At 38.7% G+C, this 17810-nt stretch overlaps 1 protein-coding gene across 1 annotated transcript in view; it reads right to left on the bottom strand.

Annotated features, from left to right (window-relative positions):
• ROCK2 (Rho associated coiled-coil containing protein kinase 2) overlaps positions 1–17810 on the bottom strand; it is a 117569-nt gene that overhangs the window by 70720 nt on the left and 29039 nt on the right. The window contains exon 2 of the mRNA XM_066237491.1: positions 753–834. Within this exon, the coding sequence (XP_066093588.1) occupies positions 753–834 (82 nt within the window). The remainder of the gene's footprint in view (positions 1–752; positions 835–17810) is intronic.

Below are 17810 nucleotides of genomic sequence, written 5' to 3' on the forward strand. Positions count from 1 at the left end.
TTGGCAAGTTAGACAACAGCTGAACAGTGATGACCCGAGCAACCCTGAGTGCACTCTAAATCATGAGGAAAGCTGCTATAAAATTACTTGCAGAGCTAATCTTAGTAATGAATTCTGGTAGCCTCCTTCATTAGTAACCACCTATTGTAGATATGATAACTAAAGACAAGATTGTTGAATTAGGAAAATAGCCCAGTCTCTGATAATCCCAAATTAAAGAGCTTACTGTATTGATGTAAAGTATATATTGGTTATTTTAAGAATTTCTTATTCTTAGACCTTCAACTTCATTTACACCTTCACGGCAACATCAGTATCAGCAAATACTGGGTTAGCACATATATGGCAATGATTGTTTTTACATTATCTTGCATTAACTAGACTGAAATGTCTATATTTATACACACATAAAGCTTATTAAGTCTTCTGGATAATGTAAACGTAAGTCTTAGAGTTGTTAATATTAATTTAAAACTTCTCTTGGAACTTCCATAAATAATCTGTCCTGAAACCACTAGTCTTAATAATTTATACAAAATCTTGAACTTACCTACTTTATTTATATACAATTGGTTCTGCAGTTTTGTTTTGAAAATAAAGAATATTAATATTTAAATAAATCAAGTAGCAAGCTAAAAATTACTTAAGGTTAGTTAAGTTAGTAAGTTTATGAACTTTAATAATATCAATCAATCATAAACCTCACAACAAAGGATAGTTATGGGATCAAATATGAAGTTTAACATACTTACATCTATTTAAGAAATTATCTATATTCTTGTTTTTCCTCAGAGCAGGAAAATCCAAATCAAGGACCAAGGAATTTAAGCCATCCTATTTAACAAAATATAAAAAGAGGAAAAGAAAGTTGTTACAATGTCTAAGCATTCAAAAAAACAGATCTCTACAGTTTATCATATGTTGTTCTTCTAAATGTCAATCAACTTTGCTCTGAAATTGCCCAGTGGCTCAATATCCAACACCTTTGACTAATTTCCTAACACTATCAGAGAATATTAGAATGGACCCTATCATGTTTTCCTTTGTTCTTTTAGCCAACAGAAATAGTCACCTTAAAATAAGCATCCACCATATTTTTGTTGATTAGATGTCTTTTCTCTCTTCAAAAGTCCAATAAAATTTCACTAAGCTCTTGACTTCAAGAAATACATCCAGACTAACAAAGTTGCCATTTATTCAACAATCGTTAATTTTCTACATAGTACAAAGAATAGAAAACTCAAAAATAAATAAAACACTAACTATCCCTACCTGCAGGGAACTCAGCCTCAAAACTAAATTTCCCCTTAAAACATGAACACAGGATGATACATTTAAGATTTGTTTGCTTTTTTAAGTTTTCTGTATTTTTCAGACTTTCTACAAGAATGCATTAAATTTATAATCAAAATAGAAAAAAGTACATACATATAATTTGGTGGGGGTGAAAAATATTAAGAAACAAAGTAAGTCTCAAATTACTCAGTGGATATGCTTGTTTAGGAAAAGATATTTCCAAAACACTATCATATATATTATCTCATCACTAAGTAACTGAAGAGGGAAGATATACTAATTTTAAAATATACTCATTTTACAAATAAACTAAAGCTTTGATTAATTGATTTAGACTTGCCTAAGGTCATGCTATTAGGAAATGACTAGCAGGATACTAACTATATCTGAGAAGTCCAATACACTTAATTCATTGCCCTATCCTCAATGACCAGGATAACATGAAGGTAAACTTGGAAGAGGGAAGGAAGCTGGGGAGGATTGCAGAAAACAAAACAGCCATAAACAGACCTTTGGGGAGCTGGGAAGGGGGAAATTACTTGCAAAACTTAGAAGGGTAACTTGAGTTTTTAAGTTAATAATTCTAGAAGAACTGCACATACTATATTTTACCACTCAGTTATACTTCATATTTTAATTTTTTCATTCTTTAAAAAATATCAGTACTTTATGAAAACATTCTTTAATAACTGCAGAAGTGCTAAGGGTAAACTAAAAACATTTTCAATTGCAATTAAAATGATTTATAGGCCCTGGCCAGTTGGCTCAGTGATAGAGCATCGGCCTGGCGTGCAGGAGTCCCGGGTTCGATTCCCGGCCTGGGAACACAGGAGAAGCACCCATCTGCTTCTCCACCCCTCCCCCTCTTCTTCCTCTCTGTCTCTCTCTTCTCCTCCCGCAGCCAAGGCTCCATTGGAACAAAGCTGGCCCCGGCGCTGAGGATGGCTCTATGGCCTCTGCTTCAGGCACTGGAATGGCTCTCGTTGCAACGGAGCAACACCCCAGATGGGCAGAGCATCGCCCCCTGGTGGGCGTGCTGGGTGGATCCCGGTCGGGCGCATGCGGGAGTCTGACTGCCTCCCCGTTTCCAACTTCAGAAAAATACAAAAAAAAAATGATTTATACATCACTGATATCATTAATATAGACGCATAAAACAATCTGTAGTCTTTTTAACTGAAAAAAAAATAGATTAAAAATAACAAATATCCAACTTCCAGCCAAGCTGAGATTATTAAATTCACTTTGAGACACCCCCTTCCCTCCAAACCCACAACTCCCCTCTGCAGGACAGATGAACTGCTTTTCAAAGACTCCAGTATTTTATCATACTAGGCTGGTTATGTATTTATTCATTTATTGAGAAATAGGGTGATAGGGAGAAAGAGAGGAAGAGAGTAGAGAAGCATCAACTCGTAGTTGCTCCATTTGAGTTGTTCACTGATCTCTTCTCCTTCGGGTCTTGACTAGGGAATTCAGGACAGCAACCTTAGGCTCAAAGCCAGCGAACTTTGGGTTCAAGCAGTGACCTTAGGATCACGTTGATAATCTCACGCTCAAGCCAGCGACCTCGGGGTTTCAAACCTGTAACCTCAGAATTCCAGCTCAATGCTCTATCCACTTAGCTACCACTGGTCAGGCTGTATTTTTACTTTGAAAACAACACAAAACAAACAAACAAACAAAAGAAAACCTCCTTTAAGAAGTTGCTGTAAAGTTTACATTCATAGACCCTAAATAATACCTAACCTTCAACTTAAGCATGAATTATGCAGTATCTTATACTTTGTAGTTTACCAAAAACTGTAACTGTTTATACAGGTCAATACAGTATTTACTATTAATAATAAACACCTTTCTTGACTACTTTGTGTCATGTGCTGTGCAAACCATTCTACGTGCAGCCAACATCTAAATCCCCACAATAATGTGTAAGTCAGGTGCCCACATCATCAGACCACATCATCAAGCACAGAAATTGACGTAGAGAGAGAGTAAAACACTTGCCAAGCCAACAGTTTATAAGTGACAGAATTTGGATTTTATATGTTTGTACTTTAAAGTTATTTCTCTAATAGAATACTGCACATCCAGGTTTTAAAGTTAAGACAAATAGAAAATTATTTCTGTGTATCTGGCTGTATACAGCTAAGTGACCAGAAAATGTTATTTAAATAAATCTGGAATACATTTCTTATTATTACAACTAAAAATACAAAATTAAAAATAGTGGGTCCCAACAAATGCATCGTTAACAAAGACAAATTTTTAAGCCATCATATATATATATATATAGTATATATAGACAGCGAGAACAGCTTCCTAATCTTAAGCATATTTCATTTTTTATACACTTTCTAATTTACCTGAAAAAAATGAAGTCACATTAATTTATCTGCTATATTTATCAAATCAGTTGCATATAAACCTTTTAGCTATCTATATCTATAGTAAGATCAGCTGTTAAAACTCCCTACTGCCTCAAAACAATGACAGGTGTAAATTAATCAAGTAACAGGTATCTAATGGAGTAGCATTCATATTTTGGACTAACATCTAAAAGAATAATTACATCAAAAATTTGCTTAAAACCTGAACCCTGAATTGTGGGGGAAAGGAACCCTCCTTAAATATGGAATACAGTTCACACACTGATCTTAAGCATTCCTAAGGTGTCTGTGTACTAGAACAGGCTCCTGATTTCTAGAGCCTTAATTTGGAGAACAAATATAATAGCCTATAAAATCCTTCTGGTAAGTTGTTATCTCTTATAAGACTATGTATATAGTCAAGCAAAGAGAGGTAACAGGAGAGATATTTTGAAATTCCCTGCTGCCTCTGGTTCCAATATGGCTCAGCAGGGGCAAGACAGGATTGTTCCTTATTTCCTCATTTGCGTCTCATACACCAACATGGTTCCTGCTTTCATTTAAAATCTTGATTTTCACACTTTGTTCATGGATTTTTGCACTTTGATAAAATATTAATCTTAATTGTGGTGTTTTTGGCACCTTCCCCTTAAGTTTTGTGCCCATGGTAAGTACCTTACAGGCTTCACCCCAACCCCAGCTCTAGTCCTAAGAAGAGATTGAAATCTCTACAATAAGGAGTCATTAAATACAGTGCATTTCAGCAACTTTCAACCTTCTTCATTCATCACACATATAACTACTAAAATTCTGCAGCACACCAAAATATATACTATATTTTGATTCATTCACATGGACAGCTATTGTTGTGTTGGCTGTTATTTTTTGACAGTCTAAGAGAAAATAGGTCAGTGCCCCTGACTCAACAGTCCAGGGTTGCATGCTTTAAAAATTCTTGTGGGCCCACTGGTGGGTCTCTTAAGGCATACCGGTTAAATTTTAATAGTGTATTTTAATTTTAAAAGAATATGATCTGATTAATGCTCCAGAAGGAGAATGACCAGAGAACTAAGTGTCAAGTCAGCAACGGGACTCACAGGGACGGCGCTGCTGTGACGATGACACAACAGCTGTGCTGACGGAGAGCTCGGATACCAGAAACTGGGCCAAACACTTTACAGGGCATTTAATTTTCATTAAGTTAAAATTAAAGTAATCATTTAATTCATTTGATTTCTCAAGCAGGATGTAGAAGAGATGTTATCATTTTTTAATTGAAAAAATTAAGTTTGGAGAACTTCATTTCCCAGAATTGCATAGCTAGGGCTAGCAAGGTTGGGCCCACTGCTGCTTCAACTGCTATTATTTTTAATACTTTCAGTAGCTCCTAATTTTTTTCTGTAAGAATATTAAGTCAATGGGAAGAGATGAATCAAAGTGCTATTCATAATGCAGTATGTTGTTTAGAAACACATGAACCAAATTAAGATCAAATTACATTTGTTTACTAGACTTTGGCTTATAAATCAACAATTGTATCTTTACCTCTAAAAACAAAGTTTTCCTCCTCTAGGAATATATAATATTTTATTACTCCCTACAGAATAAAATAAAAAGTCAGCAACTTAGACAACACCCCACTATAAACTGTCAGAAAAATTAATACAGCATTTGTATAACCTTGTTCTTGATTTAACACTGGTATTCAGCTGAAAAACTACTTCAGATAAATTAGGCTTGCTCTTCCAGTACTGATTGTAAACAAATCAGACTTTTAAAATGTGTTTTCCATATTTTTAACTCACAAATTAATTGTCATACATAAACATTGGGGTAAAAAACCTTCCTCATTTAGGATATAACAAATATATACAAGGAAAATACCAAAAAAAATGCTAGATTTATTATTTTCCTATCCTGCACTAATAGTACAAATAAAAGCAAATTAGTAAAATTATATGGCTCAGTATTTTGATACTATAATAATAATATAGTTCACCAGCATCTTCTCTTTAAACCAAGTGGTTCAACAGCGATATCTAAGTACACTGGTGGCAAGGTCTGTCCTGTGCTCCACCAGAGAGGCACTCCTGGGGAGACTGGCTTACTTAAAAGGAACCTAAAAGCAGAATAACCTACACTTTATGGACTTTATGGACATTATGGAACCGAAGGGAGTGAAACAAAAAAGAACTGGCTTTTATTGCAAAGTCTATTTAGTAACTAAGGATCTTGGAGATGACAAGACCAATAACACAAAGCAACATTTATTACATCTCTGTGTCTGGGGGTGGGAGGAAGAAGACACTTTAACAATAGAGCTATTCCAGCATTTTTTAATTTTTGAAAATAAAACAAACAGATAAACTTTGTTTACTAGTGCTTTGTTTACAGAGGTAAAACAAGTTGGTTCTACTGCCACTCAATGACAAAAAAAAAACACAACACTCTTCCAAACCTGTTTCCAGTCAACTGATCAGTTAACTAAACCAATAGAACCTTCTCTTTCATTTTATAACTAGAAGTCTGCCCATGTGGTTTCCACCCACCAAAACCCTAAATATAGAAAATCATCTTTCCACAAGTTGTGAGTTAAACTTCAGCTTTATCTCCAGAGTCCCTGTATATATAAGATCAATCACTCAATAAATGTTCGTTAATATTATCTCCTTTATTTTCAATGTTACCTAAATATAAACTTTGCATTTAGGGATTAAGTGATTAAAGACATGCAGAGTTTAAAGGTGTTTCAAGTTGACTTCAACACCCAAACCCATCAGTACACCTTTGATACTAACAGATGGAACCAAAACCGTTTCCTCACTAGTTTAATGTGTTCCATAGAGAAAACTAGTTTACTTTTTAAAATTTCATTCTCAACATTTATACTACAGGGCTACTCTGACAACCAATCAAGTATTGTTTATGAAGACAAATATAACAAAGGTAAGTCTTTCCTGGTTTCCTCCTCAGTCCATGGGCCCCTTCTCTTAAAACTGCTCATTCCATAGGAGATCTCATTTTTTTCTCTTCGTGCTGATGGTTTCCAAATTCATTATCTCTGTCTCAGATATCTAAAATCCTGAATTCTAGACCCACATCTCCACTTGCCAACATGCCATCCAGCTTATCTGGATGTTTAAAAAATATCTCAAATGGCAATTTCCTAAACTGTGCCCCACCCATTCCCACTGCAACCTCAGTGAATTGTTGTGGACCGTAAATGGCAAAAAGCCATTGTACATTCGAGGTTTAGCAAAAGGCTAAGTTCTCCCCCCTCCCTCTCCATATTGCTATGATGCTGATTATTTGCACCCACTTCACTTGCTTGCTTAAGTTGCTGGAAGCAATCTACATGCCCTTCCTCTTACTGTTTGTTTGTTCAGATGTTGGTTGATTTCGCTTATGCATAAGTGGGGGGATTCCTGTTTATGCCTTGGGAGAGTTCCTGTTTTAGCCTCAGATGTGTAATTTTGTAACAAGGACTTCCTTGATTTGAGTATGGCTATATAATAAAGCAAACTGGGGCTATGGGCACTTGGATATTGCCATCAGCATTGAAGAGTCTTCCCAATCCCATCCTTATTTCTTTTTTTCTTTCTTTCTTTCTTTTTTTTTCCTGAAGCTGGAAACGGGGAGAGACAGTCAGACAGACTCCCGCATGCGCCCAACCAGGATCCACCCGGCATGCCCACTGGGAGGGTCGATGCTCTGCCCCTCCAGGGAGTCGCTCTGTTGCGACCAGAGCCACTCTAGTGCCTGGGGCAGAGGCCAAGGAGCTATCTCCAGCGCCCAGGCCATCTTTGCTCCAATGGAGCCTCGGCTGAGGGAGGGGAAGAGAGAGACAGAGAGGAAGGAGAGGGGGAGGGGTGGAGAAGCAGATGGGCGCTTCTCCTGTGTGCCCTGGCCGGGAATCGAACCTGGGACTTCTGCACACCAGGCCGACGCTCTACCACTGAGCCAACCGACCAGGGCTCCATCCTTATTTCTTAATAAGTCTGTTTTCTTAATTCCGCACCATTCTCACTCAAAACACAGAATTAGGAGCCGTGCTGGTCCGCGGCAATGAATGGCAACTTTCTCCTCCCAAATACTCAGTTATCTGGTATCAATACTTTGTTATCACCCTTGACTTTTCTCTCTCAAGAACCTAAATCCAAACACTTACAAATCCTGTCAACATCACCTTCAAAATGAATTCAGAATTCAATCAGTTTTCAGTACCCTACCCTAGTTCTAGACATCATCCTTTTCCTTGACTTGCTGCAAAAAACTTCCTGTCCCCTTCCCCTGCTTGCAGCTCTCTGCCCTCCACTTTCCCTTCAGGTCACGTTCAGTGCAACAGAGAGGATCCCATCACTTCTCTGCTTAGAACCTCCAGTGGCTTCCATTTCACAGAGACAAAGCAGACTCCCCACTAGGACCCAAGAGACTATGAATAGCCCTCACCCACTCAGTTAACTCTCACACCTCATCCCCTATTGCTTTCTTTCTCATTCACTCCGCTCCACTGGCCACATTGGCCTTCCAAATGTTTTAAAATCACAACAGGGGCCCTCCACAGGGAGGAAGTGGGAAGAGGAAAGGAAGGTACCTCCGCAGCAGCCTTCAGAGGAAGGGACATCCCAGCAGCATCACAGTCCTATGGGGTGGGAGCTGACTATACACAAATTAGTAATTATGTAACAGATACCAGCTCTTACTACTGGGAGAAGTACAAATATGGGGGTGGGGCTAGAGTAAATGCATAAGGTTGGCCTGAAATTGGAGGTATGGGTATACATTTATAGTTTTTAATATAAGGTCTAGCGGAAAGTTCTGTCTGTTTCTATTACAAGTTTCGACATGTAAGCACATGTTTATTTGGCGCATGTGCGCCTATTTTATCACTTAATGTATACATACTGACGTAGCAAATTAACTAAAACAGTTGATTCACGTTAGTCTTATGTGTGAAGCGATAGTGTACCATGGCTACTGATAAAGTTCATTTACGCCACTGTAATTTTTACAGGAAGAAATGCTACAGAAAGAAGCATGTCTGTCGCATCCACCATATTCCCCGGACTTAGCACCCTCTATCACTTGTTTTTGCCCTTACAAAATTTTTTGAAGGGCAAAATATTCAAAAATGAAGATATCAAACAAGCACTGGTTCAATTTTTCGCATCGAAAGATAAACCATTTTTCAAAACTGGGATATACAAATTGCCCTCATGCTGGCAAGAAATCATTAATAATAATGGCAATTATATTATTTAATAAAGTTTACTGACGGTAAGAAAAATTTGTATTTTGTTTTATTCCAAAAATGGACAGAACTTTCCGGTAGACCTTATATATATTACGATATAGTAATAGAGACATATATGCCCGTGTATACATATATACACCCATGCTCCTCGATTTGCCCACTCAAAGGGCATTAGTACAGACCCTTCAATAGCAATGAACCCTCCTAGCAACCAGATCGTGATTTTGAAATACTACCTTCCATCGAAATAAAATTAGGGCCCTCTGGAGAAATCACTGATTCCAGGCCTAGAACAGGAAAATTATGACTCTAGCATCTTGAGCCAAAAGCAAGGAGGCACGGGGGATAAAATGGCACAGAAGTACGCATATGCAATGCATCAATGCCAATGTCCTGATTCAGGTAATGAACTCTAGTTATGTAAGGTATAAATATTGGGGGAGGGGAATTGGGGGAAGCATACAAAGGACCATTATGTATTATTTTTGCAACTTCCTATGGGTTTAAAATTATTTCAAGATAAAAGTTACTTTTAAAAAGTAAAGGGTATACAAAGCTTGATGGCAACATGTCGGAAGGACATGTAAGCGAGCTTGAAAGGGCTCCAGGAAGCAAATCTGAAACAATTTTATTAAAATAAATAATGATAGTAATTGCCTGACCAGGTGGTGGCGCAGTGGATAGAGCGTTGGACTGGGATGTGGAAGGACCCAGGTTCGAGACCCCGAAGTCACCAGCTTGAGCACAGGCTCATCTGGCTTGAGCAAAAGCTCACCAGCTTGGACCCAGGGTTGCTGGCTCCAGCAAGAAGTTATTCAGTCTGCTGAAGGCCCGCGGTCTAGGCATATATGAGAAAGCAATCAATGAACAACTAAGAAGTCGCAACACGCAAGGAAAAACTAATGATTGATGCTTCTCATCTCTCTCCGTTCCTGTCTGTATGTCCCTGTCTATCTCTGCCTCTGTAAAATAAATAATGATAGTAATGAAGTATAATAATGATAGTAATGAAGTATAATGCATTGAATAAAACAAGAATTCCTGCTATAAATAAATTTATATGACTGAATTAATTCTCTTACAGTAAAATGCCAACTAATAAATGTAGAAGCAATACTTGAATCAGAATATCATCACCATTTGCCAACTATCATGGTTAAAATTAATTCAGCTGAAAAACATCCATGGATGTTAAACTAGTGGGTAAAAGTGAGAATGGAAACAAGATTTTATATAGTCTCAAAGTAACCCCCACAAAATACTTATTAATTACAAAAAGAAAGAGGGAGTACTAGAAATTTGGTAGACATCATCTTTAATCAAGTAATCTAAGTTAATACTACCTAATGAAATAACCTGTATGCTACTAAATAGGATTCATTAAGAACTGATCAATGGTGACGCACTGGATAGAGTCAACCTGGAACACTGAGGACCCAGGTTCAAAACCCCAAGGTCACCAGCCCGGGTACAGGCTCATTTGGCCTGACAGCAGGCTCACCAGCTTGAGCAAGGGGTCACCAGGTTAAGTGGATCATCGATATGATCCCATGATCACTGGCTTAGCTGGATTCCCCAACATCAGTCAAGGAATGTATGAGTTGTTCGTTGATTAATGAACTAACTATAGTGCCACAACTATGAGTTGACGGTTGATCTTATCACTCCCCCTTACTTTCTCTCTCTCTCATTAAAAAATAAAAATAAAAAAACAGGCCCTGGCCGGTTGGCTTAGTGGTAGAGCGTCGGCCTGGCGTGCAGGAGTCCCGGGTTCGATTCCCGGCCAGGGCACACAGGAGAAGCGCCCATCTGCTTCTCCACCCCCCCCCTCCTTCCTCTCTGTGTCTCTCTTCCCCTCCCGCAGTCAAGGCTCCATTAGAGCAAAGATGGCCCGGGCGCTGGGGATGGCTCCTTGGCCTCTGTCCCAGGTGCTAGAGTGGCTCTGGTCTTGGCAGAGCGACGCCCCAGCGGGGCAGAGCATCGCCCCCTGGTGGGCAGAGTGCCGGGTGGATCCAGGTCGGGCGCATGCGGGAGTCTGTCTGTCTCTCCCCATTTCCAGCTTCAGAAAAATACAAAACAAACAAACAAACAAAAAAACTGTGAACAGCATTAAATCAAGATGGAGTAAGGAATTGTTCCAAAAGAAGGAGACTAAAGAAACATGAGAGCTGGATGCAAAGCATGACCCTGGATTAGAGCCTTTTGATCTAAGGAGCATTATTATCATTTGGCCAATTAACAAAACTTGAATGAGGTCTCTAAACACAGTGTATACAGAGGTTTTAAATTTTCTATAAATCTGAGATTGTTTCCAAAACAAAAAGGTTTTGTTTTGTTTTAAATCATCAAGTTTTTGTTTTGTTCCTGACTCAGGATCTTTGGATTGCTCTTTCCTTCTGTCACCTTTTCAGAAACCTCAATATCCTAATTGTGAACCCCTGTAGAGTCATATCTTCCTGATTTACTTCTTCTCCTCCTTACCATAAATCATTATCTTGCATACAATTAATTTAATTACTTACTATTTTCTAGCCCCCCATTAAAATGTAAACTGATAGCAGGAAATTTTTATCTGTTTGTTCCCTGCTACATTCCCAGGGCCTAATCCAGGGCTGAACCAGGGCTCGGCATGTGGCAGTTGCTAAATAAATATTTATTAAATGACAATGTACACCAAGTCCTTGGAACACAAAGGACTTAAGATACAATTACAAAATAAGTTCACTTTCCAATCATAGCAAGGGAACACTGAAACAGGTAAAAAGAACTCCACTGTTAATCTGGTAGCTCTGAGCCATCAGGCCAACAAAATGTCTCTGCATCAATGAATGAGCTAATGTCCCTGGCTCCAAGGAGCTTACTGAGCAAACCTATTTCCATCAGAAAGCAAAGCTGTGATACCGCAGCCAGCTAATAAAGCAAGAAAACATCTCTCAACAGCATGTGGGGAGTATGGCAGAAACAATCCAAACACTGACAAGTAAGAATTAACTGGATCAGACTTGACTGAAAATACTGATACAGCCAAGCCAGGCAGTAGCACAGTGAATAGAGAGTTAGACTGGGACGCGGGAGACCCAGGTTCAAAACCTTGAGGTCACCGGCTTGAGCGTGGGATCACAGACATGACCCCATGGTTGCTGGCTTGAGCCAAAGGTCACTGGCTTGAAGCCCAAGGTCGCTGGCTTAAGCAAGGAGTCACTTGCTCTGCTGTGGCTCCCCGGTGTCAAGGCACATATGAGAAAGCAATTAATGAACAACTAAGGTGTGGCAACAACGAATTGATGCTTCTCATCTATCTCCCTTCCTGTCTGTCTGTCGCTCTCTGTCTCTCCCTCACTAAATAAATAAATAAATAAATAAATAAATAAATAAATAATAAATACTGGTAGAGAAATTTTCTCCAGGAATAAAAGAGTAACTAAGAGTAATCTCATATTCAAATAAAGTCACTGGTACAAACCAAGGGGCATATATAACCAAGGTTTCATATTTTACTATCCCATTTCCTTGAAAACCTGAGACTATAATTAAAAATAATCACGATGATCTCAATTAGTTTACTGCATTAAAACCATACTAAATAGTTTACATTTAATAAAAAATATAATCTAAAAATATGCAAAAGGATCTTTCAGTTTCTATACATGAAATAGCCAATCAGGCCCTGGCCAGTTGGCTCAGCGGTAGAGCGTCGGCCTGGCGTGCGGGGGACCCGGGTTCGATTCCCAGCCAGGGCACATGGGAGAAGCGCCCATTTGCTTCTCCACCCCCCCCCCCTCCTTCCTCTCTGTCTCTCTCTTCCCCTCCCGCAGCCAAGGCTCCATTGGAGCAAAGATGGCCCGGGCGCTGGAGATGGCTCCTTGGCCGCTGCCCCAGGCGCTAGAGTGGCTCTGGTCGTGGCAGAGTGACGCCCCGGATGGGCAGAGCATCGCCCCCTGGTGGGTGTGCCAGGTGGATCCCGGTCGGGCGCATGCGGGAGTCTGTCTATCTCTCCCCGTTTCCAGCTTCAGAGAAATACAAAAAAAAAAAAAAGTAAAAAAAAAGAAATAGCCAATCAGTAGCATCTCATTTTATAAACTTTTTTCTCCTATGCCACCAGGTAGCACAATTGCCCTTCCTATTCTGCAAAACTGTAACCAAGATGACAGACATTATCTTTTTTTTTTCTTTTTTTTTTTTTTTCCCTGAAGCTGGAAACGGGGAGGCAGTCAGACAGACTCCTGCATGCGCCCAACCGGGATCCATCAGGCATGCCCACCAGGAGGCGATGCTCTGCCCATTTGGGGTGTCGCTCTGTCACGACCAGAGCCACTCTAGCGCCTGAGGCAGAGGCCAAGGAGCCATCCCCAGCGCCCGGGCCATCTTTTGCTCCAATGGAGCCTCGGCTGTGGGAGGGGAAGAGAGAGACAGAGAGGAAGGAGAGAGGGAGGGGTGGAGAAGCAGATGGGCACTTCTCCTGTGTGCCCTGGCCGGGAATCGAACCCGGGACTTCCACATGCCAGGCCGATGCTCTACCGCTGAGCCAACCGGCCAGGGCCAACAGACATTATCTTAAAAGAAATTCCCGCCTGACCAGGCGGTGGTGCAGCGGATTGAGCGTCAGACTGGGATGCAGAGGACCCAGGTTCGAGACCCTGGGGTCGCCAGCTTGAGCGCGGGCTCATCTGGTTTGAGCAAAGCTCACCAGCTTGGACCCAAGGTCACTGGCTCGAGCAAGAGGTTACTTGGTCTGCTGAAGGCCCGTGGTCAAGGCACAGATGAGAAAGCAATCAATGAACAACTAAGGTGTCGCAACGAAAAACTGATGATTGATGCTTCTCATCTCTCTCTGTTCCTGTCTATCTGTCCCTGTCTATCCCTCTCTGACTCTTTCTGTCCCTGTAAAAAAAAAAAAGAAATTCCTACAAACAAACCGAATACTTCTGAAAATGAAACACAAAAAAACTATATGCCTCTACATGAGTTTATTATATATACTTACTCAAAAATGTAGTTTATTATTAATTCAACTATATACATGAGCCCCTCCATCCATCTTACAACGTAGCCAGTTGTTTGACAATGAATGAAACCCAAATTTATAAGTCAAATGCAAATTTTCAATACAAGTAACATTACAAATTAGAATTCTATACCTGAAAATCTATTTCAGTCACCCTCCTACATCAACCATAGGATCCAAAAATCACAAAAATGAAATACACAACACAAAAATGTATTTTAATATTCTTAAGCAGGGGTCCCCAAACTACAGCCCGCGGGGGTCGCATGCGGCCCCCTGAGGCCATTTATCTGCCCCCGCTGCACTTCCGGAAGGGGTACCTCTTTCATTAGTGATCAGTGAGAGGAGCACAGATCCCACTGAAATACTGGTCAGTTTGTTGATTTAAATTTACTTGTTCTTTATTTTAAATATTGTATTTGTTCCCGTTTTGTTTTACTTTAAAATAAGATATGTGCAGTATGCACAGGCATTTGTTCATAGTTTTTTTTATAATCCAGCCCTCCAACGGTCTGAGGGACAGTGAACTGGCCCCCTGTGTAAAAAAGTTTGGGGACCCCTGTTCTTAAGTACTAAAGCAATCATTTAAAAGTTAAAAATCTGTCAAAATTTTTTGACATTATATGAATGAGCTGAACTAATTATGCAAAATAAAGTCAAATGAGGATGGCCTAAAGGTACTTTCTTTTCCTGGTAAATCTCCCTGTAACAAGCATTGACATGTTTAATTCTTCCTCTAAATTAGTCCCCATTATGGTAACCTGATCCCAAAATTTGGTGAATTTTATTAAGGAAAGTAGCTTGACTTTATTTGTGTTACCTGCATCAACACTGATTGAAACCCTTACGAAATCCTAAACATGTGTTTGTCCATTAATATAAAGTCTGACTTACAACTAAGAAATAAATGGTTACAGCTGGAGCTGGGGACTACAGGTCAAGCAGAAGTGAGAGATTCCTGTGTGTCTGTGCTTAGTCACATGGTTCAGACTTCACAAAAGATACTGCCAACATTACTGTGAAACATGTAATGCAGACAGAATTCTGAGGGTACAACAGTCATTGACTCTTAGATAAAATTCTAAATTTAAAAGGCAAATAACTAGATTATAGAAATGTCATATTGCAAACATGATCACCACAAAATATTCCATTTTGTAATTATTTTTGAGAACACAAAACAATGTTACATATCCTAGTATGCTCAACATTACAACTTATTCTAAATCCATGCTCTATGGGCAAAATTTACAAATACAAGTTTTGTTGAAGGAAGAATTATATGTTACATATGACAGTGATTACAACCGCTATTTACAATTATTTTAAGTTATACTAAATTACGTAATTCTTTAGAATCTTGATCTATATAAATGATACACACACTAATCCTTATCTACTTTCAGTCTTGTGATAAACACTGCCAGGAAGACTCCAGGGCTGTGAGAGAGTACTATCTAATGGAAGAGTCCAACTCTGTTCAGAACAATGAGCCCATTTTGTCCTATATCTGGGCCTGTATCCATAGATGAGATTTAAATCTCTAACTCTTCCAATTCTCAACTGGCTCTGAATTCAGCATGAGAATACTGATATGGTATTAAACCCCTAAAACTGCAATATCTGCTACACTGAACAAACAAGTAATTTGTGGACAGTTAAGGGAGATTTCTACCTCCACTAATGAGAATGTGTTGCAAGCCAATGGTGTCACTGAGGCTAAAATGAGGAGGGGAAGGCAGAGGTATAAGGTAAGACTCAAGTCGACTACAGAGCTGCAGTTCATAAGCTAGGAAGCTGCAGAGATTCCAGAACCCTCACAGGGTAGGGAACATAGAAATGAAGAGTTCTGAACTCACAAAGAAAAAAAAGCCCAGGCTTTTAACTAAGTTCACTAAAGGTTCACTCTAAGAAAAAACTCAATAGATGAACTCTCAAAAAATTGAAAATCTGCCTCAAAAGTGTTCAATCACTAAATAGATTAAAGTATCGATCACAATCCTAAATGGCTGACGGAAGAAAACAAATCGTCTTTGAAGAAAGATAATGTTACCTAATTATTTAAGCAGTTTTTCATATACAAGGTCCAGCAGTTAATCAAACATTAGCAGTCATAATCAAACATTAGCAGTCATACCAGAAAAGAAAAATAAAATATTTTTAAATATCAGACCTAAAGGAAACCTGGAAATTACACAAACTTCAAAATCACTACTACTAACATGTTCAAGATAATTTCAGTGGAGAACCTAAAATTTTATCAAATAATCAAATGAAAAGTCTAAAAACTTAAAAACTAAGTAAAATTAAGAATTCAATTAGCCCGGGCTGGTTGGCTCAGTGATAGAGCATTGGCCAGCATGTGAAAGTCCCAGGTTTGATTTCCAGTCAGGACACACAGGAGAAGGGACCATCTGCTTCTCCATCCTTCCCCTTCCCCTTCTCTTTTTTTCTCTCTTCCCCTCCCACAGCCATGGATTGAATGGTTGGAACAAGCTGACTTTGGGTGCTGAGGATGGCTCCACCGCCTCGCCTCAGCCACTGAAATATAGCTCAGTTGCCAAGCAACAGAGCAACAGCCCAGATAGGCAGAGCATTGCCCAGTAGGGGGCTTGCTGGGTAGATCCAGGTCAGGGCGCATGCAGGAGTCTGTCTCCCTGCCTTCCTGCCTCCAGCCTCTCACTTAACAATTAGATTAGACACAATATGCCCTGAAGTGAATTGTCTACATACTTTAGAAAACCTTTTTCTATTGATATTTGAGGTTGTTATGGTGACCTTATGTAAGCTCTTTATATTAAGAATATTGTGGCATGTGAGAGCCAGGCAAACATGATGCTGAGATATGAATGTCCTTGAGAAATTATTCATCTCCTTAAAAGGCATTATCTGCCTTTTTGGGCACATGGCTTTTCTCAGTTGATCTTTTCACTTTCTCTTTTAGTTTTGTTTGCTTTAAGCAAATACAAACTACAATTCTTTTCTTTATGATTGCTGTCATAGCAATTCTGTTTAGATCAGATGGGCATTTGCATAACTTCATTTTGTTTATGGTTTTTTGTTTTGCTTTTATCCACTCTGATTATTTCGAGTTTATTGTGGTTCATGTTATAAAAATAACCCCATTTTTGCCCTCAAATCTTTAACCAACATTTTAAAGTGTTTTTCATTACAATCATAAACTTATATCACCTTCTTATTGTAAAAATATGTAACATTATTGAAATGTGGGAAATAAAAGGAAATAAATTCTAACACTTTCCTAGAACCTGCATAAATATATAAATATGTCTATATAAGAATAATTGTTGATATCTAAATGTAACTAAAAATGACTCAAAAGTCCTTTAGTAGAGGTAACGGATAAATAACTTGTTATACATCCAATGGAATACTGCAGCGCTATTAAGAATCCAAAAGTGTGTTAATACAGAAATATGAAAAGATTAATATAGAAATATTACTGATTGAATAAAACATTATGATATAAAAACACAGGAACAATTATTCAAACAGTCAGTAACTTATATTTCAGAGTAACAGTAATGCTCTCCTCATCGCCTAGTGTAGCAATTAAAAACAAACACAAGTGGTTTTCTGGTTTGCTTCTCTCTTTATACCAATTCTGATTGACATATGCCATGTTCTATAAAGGAATTGATTCAGACTTTGTATATACTGGCTTTTTAGTTAATAGTCATTGAAAAAATTTCTGTTGAGTACATTTAAAATATCATATGAATGGTTAAGCACTATATATATAAATTTCAACAGAGTATGATATAGTTCATGAATAAAGTAAGATTTTATACCTTCCACATTTTACAAGCCATCAAATTCAGTTAGGTTTAAAAGACAGAATATTCATCTATATATATAATATGTA

Source organism: Saccopteryx bilineata, chromosome 6 (genome assembly GCF_036850765.1).
Source record: "Saccopteryx bilineata isolate mSacBil1 chromosome 6, mSacBil1_pri_phased_curated, whole genome shotgun sequence".
NCBI classification, from domain to species: Eukaryota; Metazoa; Chordata; class Mammalia; order Chiroptera; family Emballonuridae; genus Saccopteryx; species Saccopteryx bilineata.